The sequence below is a fragment of the Canis aureus genome, chromosome 10, assembly GCF_053574225.1.
Source record: "Canis aureus isolate CA01 chromosome 10, VMU_Caureus_v.1.0, whole genome shotgun sequence".
NCBI classification, from domain to species: domain Eukaryota; kingdom Metazoa; phylum Chordata; class Mammalia; order Carnivora; family Canidae; genus Canis; species Canis aureus.
The window spans coordinates 21,478,767-21,495,290 of NC_135620.1; the positions used below are offsets into that span (position 1 = coordinate 21,478,767).

General features: G+C 34.6%; 1 protein-coding gene across 7 annotated transcripts in view; it reads right to left on the minus strand.

The window, feature by feature from the left end:
• FNIP1 (folliculin interacting protein 1) overlaps positions 1-16,524 on the minus strand; it is a 155,382-nt gene that overhangs the window by 47,014 nt on the left and 91,844 nt on the right. For 6 of the 7 annotated variants that reach the window (XM_077911561.1, XM_077911560.1, XM_077911565.1 and 3 more), the window contains 5 exons: positions 15,543-15,643; positions 15,053-15,127; positions 9,585-9,676; positions 3,958-4,041; positions 2,735-2,806 (listed from right to left, as the gene is read on the minus strand). In XM_077911561.1, the coding sequence (XP_077767687.1) occupies positions 2,735-2,806; positions 3,958-4,041; positions 9,585-9,676; positions 15,053-15,127; positions 15,543-15,643 (424 nt within the window). The remainder of the gene's footprint in view (positions 1-2,734; positions 2,807-3,957; positions 4,042-9,584; positions 9,677-15,052; positions 15,128-15,542; positions 15,644-16,524) is intronic. The other variant, XM_077911563.1, reaches the window with a different exon arrangement.

Below are 16,524 nucleotides of genomic sequence, written 5' to 3' on the forward strand. Positions count from 1 at the left end.
CGGGTGCATGGAGCCTGCTTCTCCCTCTGCCTGTGTCTCTGCCTCTCTCTCTCTCTCTGTGACTATCATAAATAAATAAAATTAAAAAATAAAAAAATAAAAAAATAAAATAAAACAGATGTAACACTGTGTGTAAACAACTATATTTACAACTATGCTTCAATAAAAAGAATAAAAGTACCACTGACCCTTGAACAAGAGTTTGAAATCTGCAGATCCACTTATATGTTTTTCTTTGATAAATACAGTATAGCATTGTAAATGTATTTTATCTTCTTATGATTTTCCTAACATTTTTTGCTTATTTTATTGCAAAAATACAGTATACAATTCATATATAAAATATATGTTAATCAACTGTTCTTGCTATGAGTAAGGCTTCCTGTCAACTGTAGGCTATTAGTAGTTGAGTTTTTAGGGAGTCAAAAGTTACATACAGATTTTTCTTACTGCCCAGGGTGAGGGGAGGTTTGCGCCCCAACCCCTGGGTTATTGAAGGGTAAACTGTAATCATGAATTGCTTCTGCATAGGTAGTCAAGCCTCTGAATGTTTAATCACTTTCAGTAATAATCATGATTATACCTACTGAGCTCCAAAAAGAGAAAATCCTATAGATTGCTCTCTGGAGAACTCTAAGGGGTGACAGACACATTCCATTAGAACCCATTATGATTATAATTGCTGCAATCCCCTAATTGTGAGGATTATTCTCTTCCCAAAACCCCTCTCTCCAGAAACTCTTGCCTGGAGTGTCAAAAGCTACAACCCTTTGTTTTTCCTCAGACTAGGAATCCTCTCCTTTTCTGTACTGGATCTAGAGAGGAAAAGACATTAAGGGTTTGCTTTTGTTTGGCAATATTTCCATCTTTCTGATTACAACCATATACCAAAAATTTGTGATGTAATCAAAAACAGGGAAGCATTATTATCATCTATAAAAAGATACGTATCACATGATTTTGGACATCAGGAGTGAGAACTAAGAGACTGTCATTATGAAGATCTATTCAATTCTCGCTAACAAATTCAGTAATAAAGGGAAGAGCTTTATGTGCCATACAACTATCACTAATATCAATTAATTAATTAACATCAATGAATTAATTCTAAACTACTTCCTTAAAAAGACCACATTTTTCTCAATATTATAAGTAACTACTGTAAAACTTTGTAGTCTAAGACTAGATATGTATAACTAACCTGGGTGTAATTTTCAATGAAAACTCAAATGTTAATCTAAATTTGGAAAAACTATGTGGTAACAAATTCTGGTATTAAAAATAACCCTACTGGAAAAAAGAAGAAAATACACAATTAATTTAAAAGGAGTATATGAATTTAATGGCTTAAAAAAGCCTTACAGATCAATGCAGTCAGGTCCTTCAATTTATACCTAAAGAAAGTGAAGTATAGATATGAATTTATCACCTCTGAAATCTGAAATAATAACTAGATTCCTGTCACAGAAGAGAAAACTAAATCCCTAGGTTACATAGAAGCAACAAGTAATAAAAGAAATATACACTAGATTATCCTAAGAACAAGAATAAAAAATTCAGTTAGAAAAGAAGGGTGAGATTATTTGAAAGATCAAGATTTTTCATATTAGAGAGCTGGTTCTCAATTCTAACTGTCCATCAGAACGAGGTATTAAATTTTTCATTTTGTTTTGTTTTCAAATAGTTTCATCAGCCTTTCCCTAGACTACATGACAGTCTTGGAGTACATTTCAGGCATGTGAAACTTTTATTTTGAAACCTCTTGTTATTCTAATGCATACGTACGGATTACAATACTGATAAATTGGGACTTCCCATCAATACTCAAAAATGAATTATAAACAATTTAGACACCAGAGCCATATAATGTGACAATTCATATGGATAAACCACAGTGGATAAAGTTTCTCATACGTAACAATAATACAAGCCTAAGATACTCCTTTCGTTTATGCTATCTCTGAGTCCTAAGAAATACATTTTCTTTATACTGGAAGGCCCTTCTTCCATGCTTTCACCTGGATAACTCCTACTGACTTCTTAAAACACAACTCAAGTCTTATCCCTTGTAAAGTACTACTGGCCCCTGTTCCTGGCCCAAGCTAAGTTAGGTTTTCTTTCCCTAAACCTCTCTCCACATTTCTATCAGAGAACACATCATATGATGCAGGACAATTTTCCCGACTGTTTCCTCTGTAGACTCTCTGCTTGAATGTAAAATGTGGGCTTTTCTTTTTCTTTAATCTCTCACACATTTCAATAAAGGTTTGTTAGACAAATTTTGGGAGCCCATATTTGAAAACAATATGAATGGCATTGGTTCAAAATGCCTAGGTTTTTCTGGGCAAGCGACAGTCTGACAACTAAAAACTCTAGTTAAGAGTAAGCAGATATAAGCAAATGTGGGGGTTTTCTTTCCTTTTTTTTTTTTTTTTTTTTTTTTACTGTGCCATTTAAGCAGTCTCTTGAGCAATATTTTTTTCTTGTATTGGCTAAGTCTAAGCCAATGTGCACTCATCTAGGCCATGTTCCACTAGGCACATGTAACAGTAAATATGAAAATTTTAAATTTGAACTATTTCTCTCTGTTGATATAATTCTCTTATAAGGCTAATAACATCAACACTAAAAAACTGTGTACATGAAATTGGATGATAAAGGAAAAAATAAAAATCATTGTTGGCTAACAGTGATCTCATAAGAAAACTAGATTAATACATAAACCTGACATTACCAGAGCGTGCTATTCCACTGTCTCTGTCCTCATTCAGGTCTCTTCCAGGCATGTCCATTGGGTTGCTGTGAACTGTGAATTAAGACAAAATTGTCAGTTATAACATATAATGCTATTCAGGGTGACGTTTCTTCTGTTACATTGCAAATGAAATCATGCTCATCTCATTGCATTCCTTTATTTTTTTCAATAGCATGGCACAAACCCAACACCAAGAGCTATTACTCAGTTGAACAAGCTTTGAGAGCTATGTGAAGATTGACATATAATGTGAAAATATAATATCTAAAGAAGCAAGGGATGGCTAAAAGGAAGATACTCAAAATACATTACTAAATGACTAAAAAGCATGCTATACTAAACAGTAAGAATGATTCCTGGAAGTAAATAACGGGTATATGATGGTTCACTTTACTATTCTGCCAATAACATAGGTTTAAAAACTCTTCACAATAAAAATTTTAAGAAAACAGTTTGAACAGTATGATGCCAATTAAATTATTTTTTAGAAAGGTTAATTCTAGATGACCCAAATGGCTAATACATACTTTTTGCCCATTTTTCAAATTTTCTCTAATAAATATGTATTGTTCCGATCTCACATTTGTAAGAAAAATAAATATTAATTAAAACAATAAGATAGATACAACTCCCTGGATACAGAGGCATAAACATATTCTACAATCATAAATTAAATGATATAAACAAACATACTCACATATGACTTTTACAGATCAATATAATGGTGCTTGTTCATCTAAATCTTAGCTCCAAAAGAAATCATTCTTATGAAATAACACAGATCAGAAATTTTAAAATAATAAGATAGGATATTTTCTTCAATTGGTGAACTAAGTACAAACTCTACTTAGCCATGGAAACAAGAGAGTGTCCCATGAGAAATTCTAGCTGGTATTTAAAGAAATAATGTTCATACTAAAATTTGGGTTAAGATTCTAAAGTTAAGTTATTACATAATGAAATAAGTAACAAACTGAAATTTCATGAAAATATCAATTCTACTGATAAATGAAAATTTCTGGAAATGTTGAAGAACATAACTCAGTAGACAGGAATTCAGTTCTTACACTTGCTAAGTAATGTTTTCTTAACTACACCCTCCCCAAATACATTTATATCTACTCTCTTGTTTCCACGGCTTAACTACAGATTCTAGCCACTGGAGCACACCAACTAGTCTACCCACACAGCACATCGCAAACCTGCAAAGAAAGAGGCGCTCCTGATCAGGCGGAGCGGACCCTGTTCAGAGAATGCCCGCCTGGGGCTGCAGAACTGTGATAGACCTACATGGCAAAAATGTAAAATATATATGAAAGAGGGCTGTTAGAGAAGCCACAAAGAGTCTGGAATAAAGGGTGAGCTTAGGCAGCACAAATGCAGACCAACAGATACTGATGGAACTTTTAAACTAAGTAAGAATAATTCAAGCTGGTTTCTCTTCTTTGAAACAGGATGGTTTCTCTCTGGGGATAGCTTATGTCAAACAACAATTTCATGCCTATTTACTAATAAATATTTATATAATTATAAAAAAACCCTTCCACTATACAAGGTAAAAGTTTTAATCCTTTCTAACATAAAACAATGCTTTTAAAGATTCAAAAAAGCACAAAATTTATTTGACATTTGCCAAATAAATTGATCCTTTAAAAAGAGTTTTTAAAAACTATTTTATTTATTTATTTGAGGGAGAGAGTGTGCACGAGAGAGCACAAGAGAGAAAGAGAGAGAGAGAGAGAGAGAATGAGAGAAAGCAAGAAGCTGAGTTGCCTGTTACACTTCATCAAGATAGCCTAAAGAGTCACCTAGGAAGTTACCTAAGATAGAATAGGGGGCTTTCTGTTTTAAAATATATTTTTCAGATTGTTAATGGATATCTTTCTGTAACAAGAATTTCTAGAATTATACTGCATTTGCAGCAATCCTTCCATGTTTTACCTCTTCAGCTCTTTATTCAATTCTCTCTAGTTACTTCAAAACTTACCTACCCTCTTTAAATTCCTTCCCTACCCATCTCCTTCCTTATTCTCAGGATGTAACTGTCTCCCACATATACATGTGTGCACACACATATAATTTACCAGTTAGGAACTCTCCATTTCCTAGCACCTTGTCTCCAAACTAAATCACATTCGGGCCCACCTGCCTCCTTCCTGGCAGAGTAATAACAGGTAACAATATTCAAGCCTTAGTATGTCCTAGGAACCTACTCAGTGAAAAATGCTGAGCGGCTCCTCCCTCCTTCCCAAACCTAATTCTTTTATGTCAGTTAGGACCTTCAAAAATCTCACTTTACCACTTCTATCTCTAACTTTACCCCTCCTTATAACCTCCTATTCATCAACATTTAAACATAAACAAAGCTAGCGGCACCTGGATGACTCAGTCATTTAAACCTCCAACTCTTTATTTCAACTCAGGTCATTTTATGTTCATCTTAAGAGACTCCATCCTCAGCAGGCAGCCCAATACAGAACTCTATCTTAAAACCCTGAGATTAAGCCTCTTAAGACTGTTTCTCTCCCTGCCCGTCCCCTACTCTCTCTAAAAAAATTATTATAAAGAAAGCACAGTCAAAACTATTCTTTCCATATACTTAATCCTACATAGTTCAATAATTAAAATGTATTCTAAAGATTCCTCGGGGTTCTTGCAAGCCTTTCAGAGATCTGTGTAATATTCTATTTTCTTAATAAATTTAATCAAAACAACTTATTACAAGAGAATAAACACAGAAGTAGATATAAGAATTGAGTTGTAGTCTACTAAGCCATAAATTAATGTGTTTTGCAAAAATGTAAAACAACGTCACTCTTCTTCATTAAGTTCTCGTCTTGGAGAATAGTAGTCATTTCATAGCATGTTATTTATACTAACATGAAAAAGGTTGTGTTATATTTTAAGGAATAAATATTTTTAATTTTTTTGTTTTAAATTTTAATACAGTATATATCAATAAAGGTAATACACATAAACAAAAGTTCTCTGTGGTCCTCCATAATTTCTAAGTGTATAAAACTTAGAGAACTTTTCTGGTCTCTTTTCTGAGGCAGAAAGAACTGCTGCTTAAATCCTGGAAAAAAAGACTGACCTCTGAGCAGAGCTCTCCTCAACTGTGGCTTCTATTATCTCCATGAAATTGTTCACGTAAGCTACCAAAAGCCTTCCTACAGGTTAATGCAGTCCATACTATTTTATATTACTTTATCGCATATTTGACGCTGACTAAATTGCCTTTGAACATTTCCCCAGTTTCCAAATATTATACACTAAGGTTTTTTTCCTTAATGCTCTATATGTGTTTCTCTTCACCTACTCTTTCCATCTTTAAACCATCATTCCCCAGGATTTTATCCTCAACAATCTTTCTCACTCTTTAACATTTCCTAGGTCATCTCATTCATTCTTAAGCTTTCACTTATCATTTACATGCTAATGCTTTACAAATCCACATAGATACAGCTAACTAACAACTGTATTCTCCCTTCTATTTTATCAAGTAGTTTCTAGGAAGCTGCCCATCTAGGGATCTTATTTCTCAAATCTCCTTATATATAGGTAAAGCCATGTGACTAGTTACCACTAATGGAATGTGAATAAAACTGATGTATTAAGGTTGGTTATGAAATGGATGCGACTTTTCCATACTCAATTCCTTTTCACTGGCTTCATGCAGCTGAGCTCAACCTTGGAAACCACATAATGAAGAAGGTAGAACTTCAAGAAGGAAGGAAATTGGACCTCTGAAACAGTGCTTGGAGAAAAACTGTTAATCAACGAGGAAACACTTTTTAAACTTCACATGACTGGAAAAAAATAACCCTATGTTGCTTTGAAATTATTATATGTTCACTAATTTTTATGTTGTAGCACCTACCCCTATATCTACTAACTATAATGGATATCTTTACTTGAATAACCAACCAATACTTCCATTCTAACATACATAAACCCCAAATCACCAATTCCTAATTTCTTCTGCTCCTCCCAATGGATGGCACCAATATCCAAGCAATTATACAACCAGACAGCAAAGGGACACACTTATTTCCTCCTTTTTCCTCCCTTCTTTCATCTAATTACAAAGTCCCATCCACTCTATTTCCCATAATGAACCTCTCAACAGCTCTCTACCCTTGACACAATCCAGCTCTAGGTCTCCATTACCTGTCATGCGAATTACCACCAGCAGCCTTCTAACAGAGATCTTTTCCTCGATCCTACTGGTTTACTTGAATCCTTTCCCATTGCAATCAAAACATAATTCTGCAGATAAAAATCTAATCTGATCATATTTCTATATTCTGACAACTCCTCTGTGTGGCCTTCAGAATGCACTGCAAAGATCTCCAGCTATAAGGACTGTAATTGACTACATACCTCAAATTGCTGTTTTCTGACATGTGATGTTTTCTAAGGCCACATATCCCATAGGCAGAGTTCCTAACCAGTGACTGAACGTAGCCAGAAGAGTAAGTCAGGTACATTTCTGGCAACATACGGCTCACCTGTGACAACATACTTTGACCTAAGGACTTGTCAGTGGCCTTATCAAACCTTCCATGGGTTGCATGATAGGAAAGGACACTTCCATTCAATTTTCTATTTTTCTCTTTCATTTGGGGTCAGACTTGCAACACAATCTGAGGGCTCTCATGACCTTTCCCAGTTTCCTCCTCATTTTCTCTCACACAGTCATTTCCCCTAATAATATCCTTGCATATTTAATCCTGTCTTGGCACCTGTTAAAAAACAGGTAAAGGACCCAAACTAACACACCCTCATTACTACCCAACTTCTTAAAGCCTAAGTTCAAATTCCTCACTATGGCCCAAGGTGCCCTTTGTCATCAACCTCCCACAAACTTTTTCATTTCTTTTAACTTTCATTACTCCTATTCTTGACTCCATCAACGCTGATTTATTCACATTATTTACTCATGCTATGATCTCTTAACTCCTAGGTCTGTGCACATACTACTGCTTTTTCCTAAAACATTTCTAGTCCCCAAACACAGGGCTAATCCTTCAAGATTAGGCTTCCCTTCTTTAAGAAAGTCTGAGACTCTCTAGGACTGAATTAGGTACTCTTCCTCATTTGTATCACACCATGCTCTTTAACATTAACTGCACTCTACTGTAATTGTTGCATTATTTGTATGACTCCCACTAACTATAAATCTATTGAGGCAGGAAATGTGTCTGGTTTACCACTGCATGTACCCTCAGGGCCTAGCAGAGTGCTTAGCATACAACACGTACTTGGTAAGTATTTGCTGATAAATTGGAAATGTAAAGAAAATAAGAAATGGTACTCAAATATCCTTGATTCACAATTACAAACATACAAGTAAAAGCCACTCATTATTTAAGTCTATACTTTGTTAAATGGATTCACTTCCTAACCTATATTAAAACAAAGATGGGTATACCTAGCATCCATAAGGTGATTTACTGTTATAAGCGATAATGGATTTGTATTATTAAAATAAATAGCTTTTAATTAACTTATTGAGCTTTGAAAAGTATCACATTATAACGGAAAAAGAGACAAGTGAATCTTTTCAGAAGATTCAGAAAATCTTTCAGGAGAATCTGAAAAGATTCAGTTGTCTCCCTGTCACATTTTTACTTCATTAAACCAATGAAATAATCAAGTGAGTTAAGAAAAAGCAGAACCCCTCTAATTTTTCTAAAAAATGTGCAAACTTTCTTTTTTTTTTAATTTATTTATTTTGAGAGAGAGAGAGAGAGACAGAGAGAGAGAGAGAGAATCTAAAAGTAGGGGGAAGGACAGAGGGAAAGAAAGAATCTCAAGCAAATTCACCACTGAGCACAGAGCCTGACACGGGGCTTGATCTCACATCCCTGAGATCATGACCTGAGCCACAAATCAAGAGTCACTTGATTTCACTTAACCAACTGAGCCACCCAGGTACCCCAAATGTGCAAACTTTTAAAATTACATGCCTGACACTATAACTAGCCCACACTACTTGCTGAATAAATGGTTGCTTGTTTGAATAAACATGAACTATAAAAAATAATAGAATACAATATGATTCAAGCTGGAAGAAAAACTGTTTCCTACTTATATATTTAACTAATATTTATTCAAATCAATTCCAAATGAAAATTCTCACTAAATAAAGAATAAAAGAAATATTTATCCTAGTCTAATTCCTGTCCACATTCTGGCATGCTATAGTTATTTACACACCAGGAACATGGAAGCAACAATTCAGTTGAACTTTGTAGGGTAAAACAAATGACCAGAAATTTTAGGAACAGTTTGTCATTTCAGAAGTTGAACTTAAATAGTAACAATCAACTATTCAAATTACTAAATAAGCTGTTATTTTAATGACTATTTTAAAGAACATCAAATCTGAGTATCTGCTCATCTATCTGAATTCAGGTCACAAAAATGAGCACCATTTTAAAATTACTTTTATGGTTAGGGAAGAGACAAAGGAAAAAGTGTAATACCGGTCTTCCTCAGCTGAAATATTGTAAAAAGCTGAGAAGGACTTTTTATATCAATGAGCCTTTTAAAGATGCATAAAGTTAAAAACAAAAAACAAACCAGATATATCTTCAGCAGTTCTTTTTCAGATACAAAAATGAATATTATGTTCAAATATACAAAAATTATGTTTTTCAAATAATATAAACATTATACATACTTCCAATTTAAATCCCTTTTCTACTTCTAGTATGTCAAAATCTGTGGTCTTATAAAAGATCTATATTATTAAGAAAGAACTGCAAATCTTTGTTATACTGTTAACCTATTTAAAACTTATAAAACCAAAGGAACCATTTACCTATATTTCCAAGTAGTCCATTAATAACTGTGTTATTATCAGCCTTTAATGTACTGTTGTCCTGATTGATGAATTCAAGACTGTCTTGAAGCCTAAAGGAGGAAAAGAAACAATAAATTGCAAATTCATCTTATGCTCTTTTTGGCAACTCTTTGCATATCTCAATGAAATCTTAAGTGTAAAACAGCTTTTTTTTTTTTTTAAGTTTTAAGTATTCTTGTTAGTACCATAAACTACCTAATCTTTTAAATAAGAGGTTGGTAAACTACACTTGGAGGGCTAAATATAGCCTGCTGCCTGTTTTTATAAATAAAGTTTTAATGGAACATAGATATGCCCTTTCACATATGTACTGCATATGGCTGCTTTAATGCTACAGCTGAGAAACCATATTGTCTGGCCCACAAAGCCAAAATTATTTACTATCTAGACCTTTACAGAATTACTGACCCTAGTTTAAATTGTAAAGCTTTTCCCTCATATTTTGGACCTGATGTTATTTTCTAAACTTCTAGCAGGGAAAAAAGAAGAAAAAAAAAGAAAAAAGAAAAGAAAAGGAGAAAAGAAAAGAAAAGAGAAGAACAAAAATCAACCAAATATCAAAATAGTGTCATTTGTTCACACATTATAAATGATCACTCCTGTTAGTAAATTATCTGAATAACAAAAATTAAACTACTTTATGTTCTTAGTACAAAGTATCCTTCCTAGGGATTTTAAGAACCTATAAAAAATTTAGAAAAGATGAAGAAACTGAAAGGATCCGAGGTAAAATCAGTGATTCCAACGTGAGGATCTCTAATTTCTACTTTAGTATTAAACTCTTAAAAATTAGCACTTTTAGCGTCAGTATATTTTAAGCATCTCTAACACTGTGGAAAAAACATCTCTCCCTTTTCTTCCTTCCTAACAGAAAAGTTAATAAGCAGCTACAAGTATTAGAACCTCAGCTAATAGAACTCCTGAGAGGTCTTCTTGGAGCATTTACAATTAATGGAACTTTTGAGAATTTTTCTAGTTTTGAGTAGGCTCCTTGCTACCTCCTGCTGCTTTTGACTTTGGGTAACCCCAGAGATTCTGGCTAGCTGGCATTCTAATCTGGTCCCTGCAGAATCCATCGCTGGAATCCACTAACACCTCACCCTAGCCTCAGTCTTTCATTTACTAGGTTCCGGCATGTAGCACCGGATTCCAATTATCAGGCCTGCCTTTGTTTCAGCTTCACTTTTCTAATCTTGGCATTAATACCTTGGGGTATTCTTATGCCCCACGATGGGTGATCTAGACTACTCCTGACTGCAAAGGTAAATTTTTTTTTAAGATTTTATTTATTTAAAAAAAAAAAGATTTTATTTATTTATTCATGAGAGACATAGAGAGAGAGAGAGAGAGAGGCACAGACACAGGCAGAGGGAGAAGCAGGCTCCATTCAGGGAGCCCGACGCGGGATTCAATCCCGGGTCTCCAGGATCACATCCTGGACTGAATGCAGCGCTAAACCACTGAGCCACCCGGGCTGCCCTGTAGAGTTAATTCTGAAGTGATCTGAAAACTGAAGAGCACATATATAGATGCTAACTTGGCATGGCACTACAAAATGTAAAATAAGTATCTCATCTTAACATGGGAATGTTCTCAACATTTTACTTCTAGCTATAGCTTCTAGAAGCAAATTAGGAAAGAGAAAGCACATTCCCTATTCTTCAACTAAACTCAAATGAGAAGTAATCTGGACTCCAAACACAAAGTGGCTGAATGAATTAAAAAAATAACACCCAACAATATGCTGCCTACAAGAGACTCACTTCAGCTTTGAGAACGCATATAGGCTCAATGTGAAGGGATAGGAAAAGAATCCATATAAGTGGAAATCGAAAAAGAGCAAAGAAAGCTACACTTATATCAGAAAAAATGGACTTCAAGCCAAAAATAGTAACAAGAGACAGAAATGGTCATACAAAAGAGGAGCAATTCATCAAGAAGATATAGCATAAATACAAATGCACTCAACATTAGAGCACCTAAACATGTTAAGCAAATAACTAACGGATCTAAAGAGACAAGACTGCGATAATTAGTAAAGGGCTTTATTTTTTTGTTGTTTTTTAAAAGATTTTATTTATTCATGAGAGACATGGAAAAAGAGAAAGAGGCAGAGACATAGACAGAGGGAGAAGCAGGCTCCATGCAGGAAGCCCAATATGGGACTCAATCCCAGACTCCAGTATCACACCCTGAGCCAAAGGCAGACACTCAACCGCTGAGCCACCCAGGCGTCCCTGGGACTTTAATACTCTACTTCCAACAATGAATAGATCAACCAGACAGGAAGTCAACAAAGAAATGTTGAACTTGAACCATACCTTAGGCCAAATGGAATTAACAGATAGATAGATCCAACAGCAGCAGAATGCCATTCTTCTCAAGTGTGCATGGAACATTTTAGGAATAAATGATGATAGGAAAACTGGATAACCACATGCAAATGAGTGAAATTAAAACTTTATATTACACTACTATATGCAGTTATACAGCAATAAAGTGGATAACCTATAAGAAAGGGATAAATTCCTAGAAACATACAACCTACCAGGAATGAGTCATAAAGAAATAAAAAATCGAAACAGACCAATAATAAGTAAGGAGAATGAATCATTAATCAAAAACCTCCCAACGCTGGGACGCCTGGGTGGCTCAGCGGTTGAGCATCTGCCTTTGGTTCAGAGCGTGATCCTGGGGTCCTGAGATCGAGTTCCGTATCGGGCTTCCCACAGGGAGCCTGCTTCTCCCTCTGCCTATGTCTCCACCTCTCTCTGTGTGTCTCTCATGAATAAACTCTTAAGAAAAAAAAAAAGAAAGAAAGAAAAGAAAAGAAAAAAGAAAAGAAAAGAAAAGAAAAGAAAAGAAAAGAAAAGAAAAGAAAAGAAAAGAAAAGAAAAGAAAAGAAAAGAAAAAAGAAAACCTCCCAACACAGAAAAGCCAAAGGGACCAGATGGTTTCCTTGGTAGATTCTACCAAATATTTAAAGAAGAATTAATGCCAATTCTACTCAAACTGTTCAATAAATAAAAGAAGGAACACTACAAAACACATCTTACAAAGCCAGCATTGCCCTGACACCAAGAAAATTTTCACCACTTCTCCTGATTATTATAAATGCAAAGATTCTCCACAAAATATTAGCAAACCAAATTCAAAAGAATATTAAAAGGATCATTTAATATGATCAAGTAAGATTTATCACTGGGATGCAAGGATGCAAGCAATAAATGATAATTACCACATTAAAAGAATGAAAGATAAAAATCATACCATCATGTCAATAGATGCAAAAAAGCATAGGACAAAATACAACATCTTTCCACGAAAAAAATCCTCCAAAAAGAGGTTGAAAGAACAAATATTGTTAAAATGTTCATATTACCCAAAGTCATCTATAGATTCAATGCAATTCTTATCAAAGTTCCAATGGCATTCTTCATAGAAATAAGAAAAAAATCCTAAAATCTGTATGAAGCTACAAAAAGACTCTGAATAGCCAAAGCAATCCTGACAAAAAGAACAAAGCTGGAGAGATCACACTTTTTGATTTCAAACTATACTACAAAGTTCAGGTAATCAAAACAGTATAGTACTGGCATAAAAATAGACACACAAACCAATGGAACAGAATCAAGAGCCCAGGAAAAAAACCCTGCATATACAGTCAACTAGTATTTGATAAGGGACCCAAGAACATTTAACAGGGAAAAGATAGTACCTTCAAAAAATTATGACAGAAAAACTGAATAACCACATGCAGATGAATGAAATTTAAATTATCTTATACCACTCACAAAAATGAACTCAAAATTGATTAAAGACATAAACAAAAGACTCCAAAACTGCGTATCTTCTAGAAGAAACCATAAGGGAAAGCTCTTTGACACTGGTCATAGCAACAATTTCTACATATGACATAAACAGCACAAGCAACAAAAGCAAAAATAAGTAAATGGGAATACATCACACAAAAAGCTTCTATACTGCAAATAACTGACAAAATGAAAAAGCAATCTATGGAATGGTAAAAAAAATGCAAATCCTTTATCTGATGAAGGGTTAATATCCAAAATATATAAATAATCCACAAAAATCAACGGCAAAAAAAAATCTAAAAAAATTAATACTTCTGAATATTCAGAAGAACTGAATAGACAATTTTCCAAAGAAGATATGCAAATGACCAAGAGGTACATGAAAAGATGCTCAACATCACTAATCATCAGGGAAATGCAAATCATACCACAAAAAGGTATTACTTCACACCTTTTTTAATAGTTAACATCAAAAAGACAAGAAATGATATCAAGTGGTGGACAGGGTATGGAGAAGAAGGAAACCTTGGGCACTGCTGGTGGGAATATAAATTGATACAGCCACTGTGAAAACAGTATGAAGGTTCTTCAAAAAATTAAAAATAGAAACTACCATATGATCCAGGAATCCCACTTCTAGATATATATCCAAAGGAACTGAAATAAGGATCTCATAGAGATATCTGCACTCAGGTGTTCACTATAGCATTAGTGACAACTGTCAATAAATGGAGACAAACTAAATGTCTATCAAAAGATGAATGGATAAAAATGTCATACACACACACACAGCCATGAGAAAAGGAAATCCTGCCATTTGAGACAACCTGAATGAACATTAAGGGCATCATGCTAAGTGAAATAAGTCAGAGAAATATAAATACTGTATAGTATCACTCACATGTGTAATATAAAAAATTGAACATAGAAAAACAGAAAGCAGGGTGGTGGTTACCAGGGGCTGAGAGTAGGGGAAATGGGGAGGTAACAGTCAAAGTGTATAAACTTCAGTTATAAAATTAGTAAGTTCTGGGATCTAATGTATAGCATGCTATCGATAGCTAATAATACTGTTATTTTATATACTTGAAAGTTGCTGAGATGGGGATCCCTGGGTGGCTTAGCGGTTTGGCGACTGCCTTCGGCCCAGGGCGTGATCCTGGAGTCCTGGAATCGAGTCCCACATCAGGCTTCCTGCATGGAGCCTGCTTCTCCCTCTGCCTGTGTCTCTGCTTTTCTCTCTGTGTCGCTCATGAATAAATAAATAAAATCTTAAAAAAAAAATGTTGCTAAGAGAGTAAATCTTAGCTGATCTTACCACAAAAGAGAAACGATAATTTTGACAAGATGGAGGTATTAGTTAGCTAATTATATGGTGGTAATCATTTTGCAACATATTAAATAAATGTGTTGCTCACATTAAATTTACAGTGTTGCATGTCAATTATATCTCAATAAAGCTAAAAGAAAAAAGTCTAGCCTCCACAAACTTTCAGATTTAAGCAATGGAAGAAAATTCAATTGAAACTGCAACCCTGAGAATAGTTTGTTAGTTTTCATGCTTTGCATGTCCTAAATAATACATTTTTCTCAGCATTCATAATCACTTACGTATTGAGACTTCCACAGATACTGCTGCCAGTTCGTGCAGTAAAAACTTTGCTGAGCATAAGTTGTGGAGGGGAACTACAAAGGAAAAGAAATGGACAGAGAGAGATCAAAACTAAAACACAAGGAACTTCTCAATTTATTACAAATTAGGGACACTTGGGTGGCTTAGTCAGTTAAGTATCTGACTTCTGATTTCGGCTATGGTCATGGTCTCAGGGTTGGGAGATTGAGCTCCGTGTCAGGCTTCATGCTATGGTATGGAGTCTGCTGAAGATTCTCTCTCCCCCTCTCTCTATGCCCCTCTCCCCCACAAAAAGACATAAATCACAGAGATTTCACTCCATAGTTACAACAGTCATGAAGCAGCATGAACCCCATAAAACACTGTAAGTCTGACATGTTCAATCTATGTGAAGACTACAGGGAATTCTCTCATCTTCAAAAATTACATGTTCTAAAATGGATTATGAAAAATCAGAAAAGCCCTCACCGGATCTGATGAATTTTTAAGGTGGACCCTTTGTAGCTCATTGCTACAGAGCCAAACATCATCTCTCCAAGCATATTGGCATCAGAAGAGCACCGAGAACCCTAAAAAATAATTGTAACATTAATAGAACTGCAGAATTTACAACCTATTTCAAATCCTGAGTTCTACTGAAAATTCCTTTGCTGTAGTTATTCTTTATAATTCTATATACTCTTTAAAAAAGTGATTCTACATTGTATACAATGTTCTATAGCTTGAGTTTCTTCATTGCACAATGTGTTACAGACTTAACCATATCGTTATACAAAGACTCCTTTTGAAGAGCTGCATAGTATTCTACAGTATGAAAATTACAGTTTCCCTTACTAATGGACATTTAGGTTACTTCCAGGTTTTTGCTACTATAATAATGCTTAATGCCTAAATGAACACTGACTGTTAACTACATCTCGTGCATACATATGCAATGTTTTTCCAGGACAGAAAATAAGAAATTCAATTCAGTGAACATGCAGTACAGCTTTTACCGCTCCTACTGTGCAAAAGAGCTATCTACAAACACGGTAATTTATTTTGCTATTTTTTATAAGGACTTATTTAAAACATTAGAATGTCTTGTTCTCAAAGAAATCCAATTAGAAGTTATTCCTTTCCATTCCTCTTTGTCATCATTTAGGAGTCAGAAAAAAGGGTGAAATTGAACTCATACATTTACTTACTAATTAGATACTGTGATCAATAACACTAACTACCCACAATATATCTTATTCCTTATTTTTTGAGGTCTCATATGTTTCAGGGCAACAATGTACCTAACAACAACAATAAAAAAGTGGATTTCATAGCCTCCCTTGTAGACGAATTGACAGTTGGTTTCTACATCCAAAGGGTTAAACTAATGGTTGGAGTAGCAGCTTTCAGAATTCATGTGTTTATATGCATTCAACAAAAGCCCAGTCAATGAGATTACACATTAACTCTG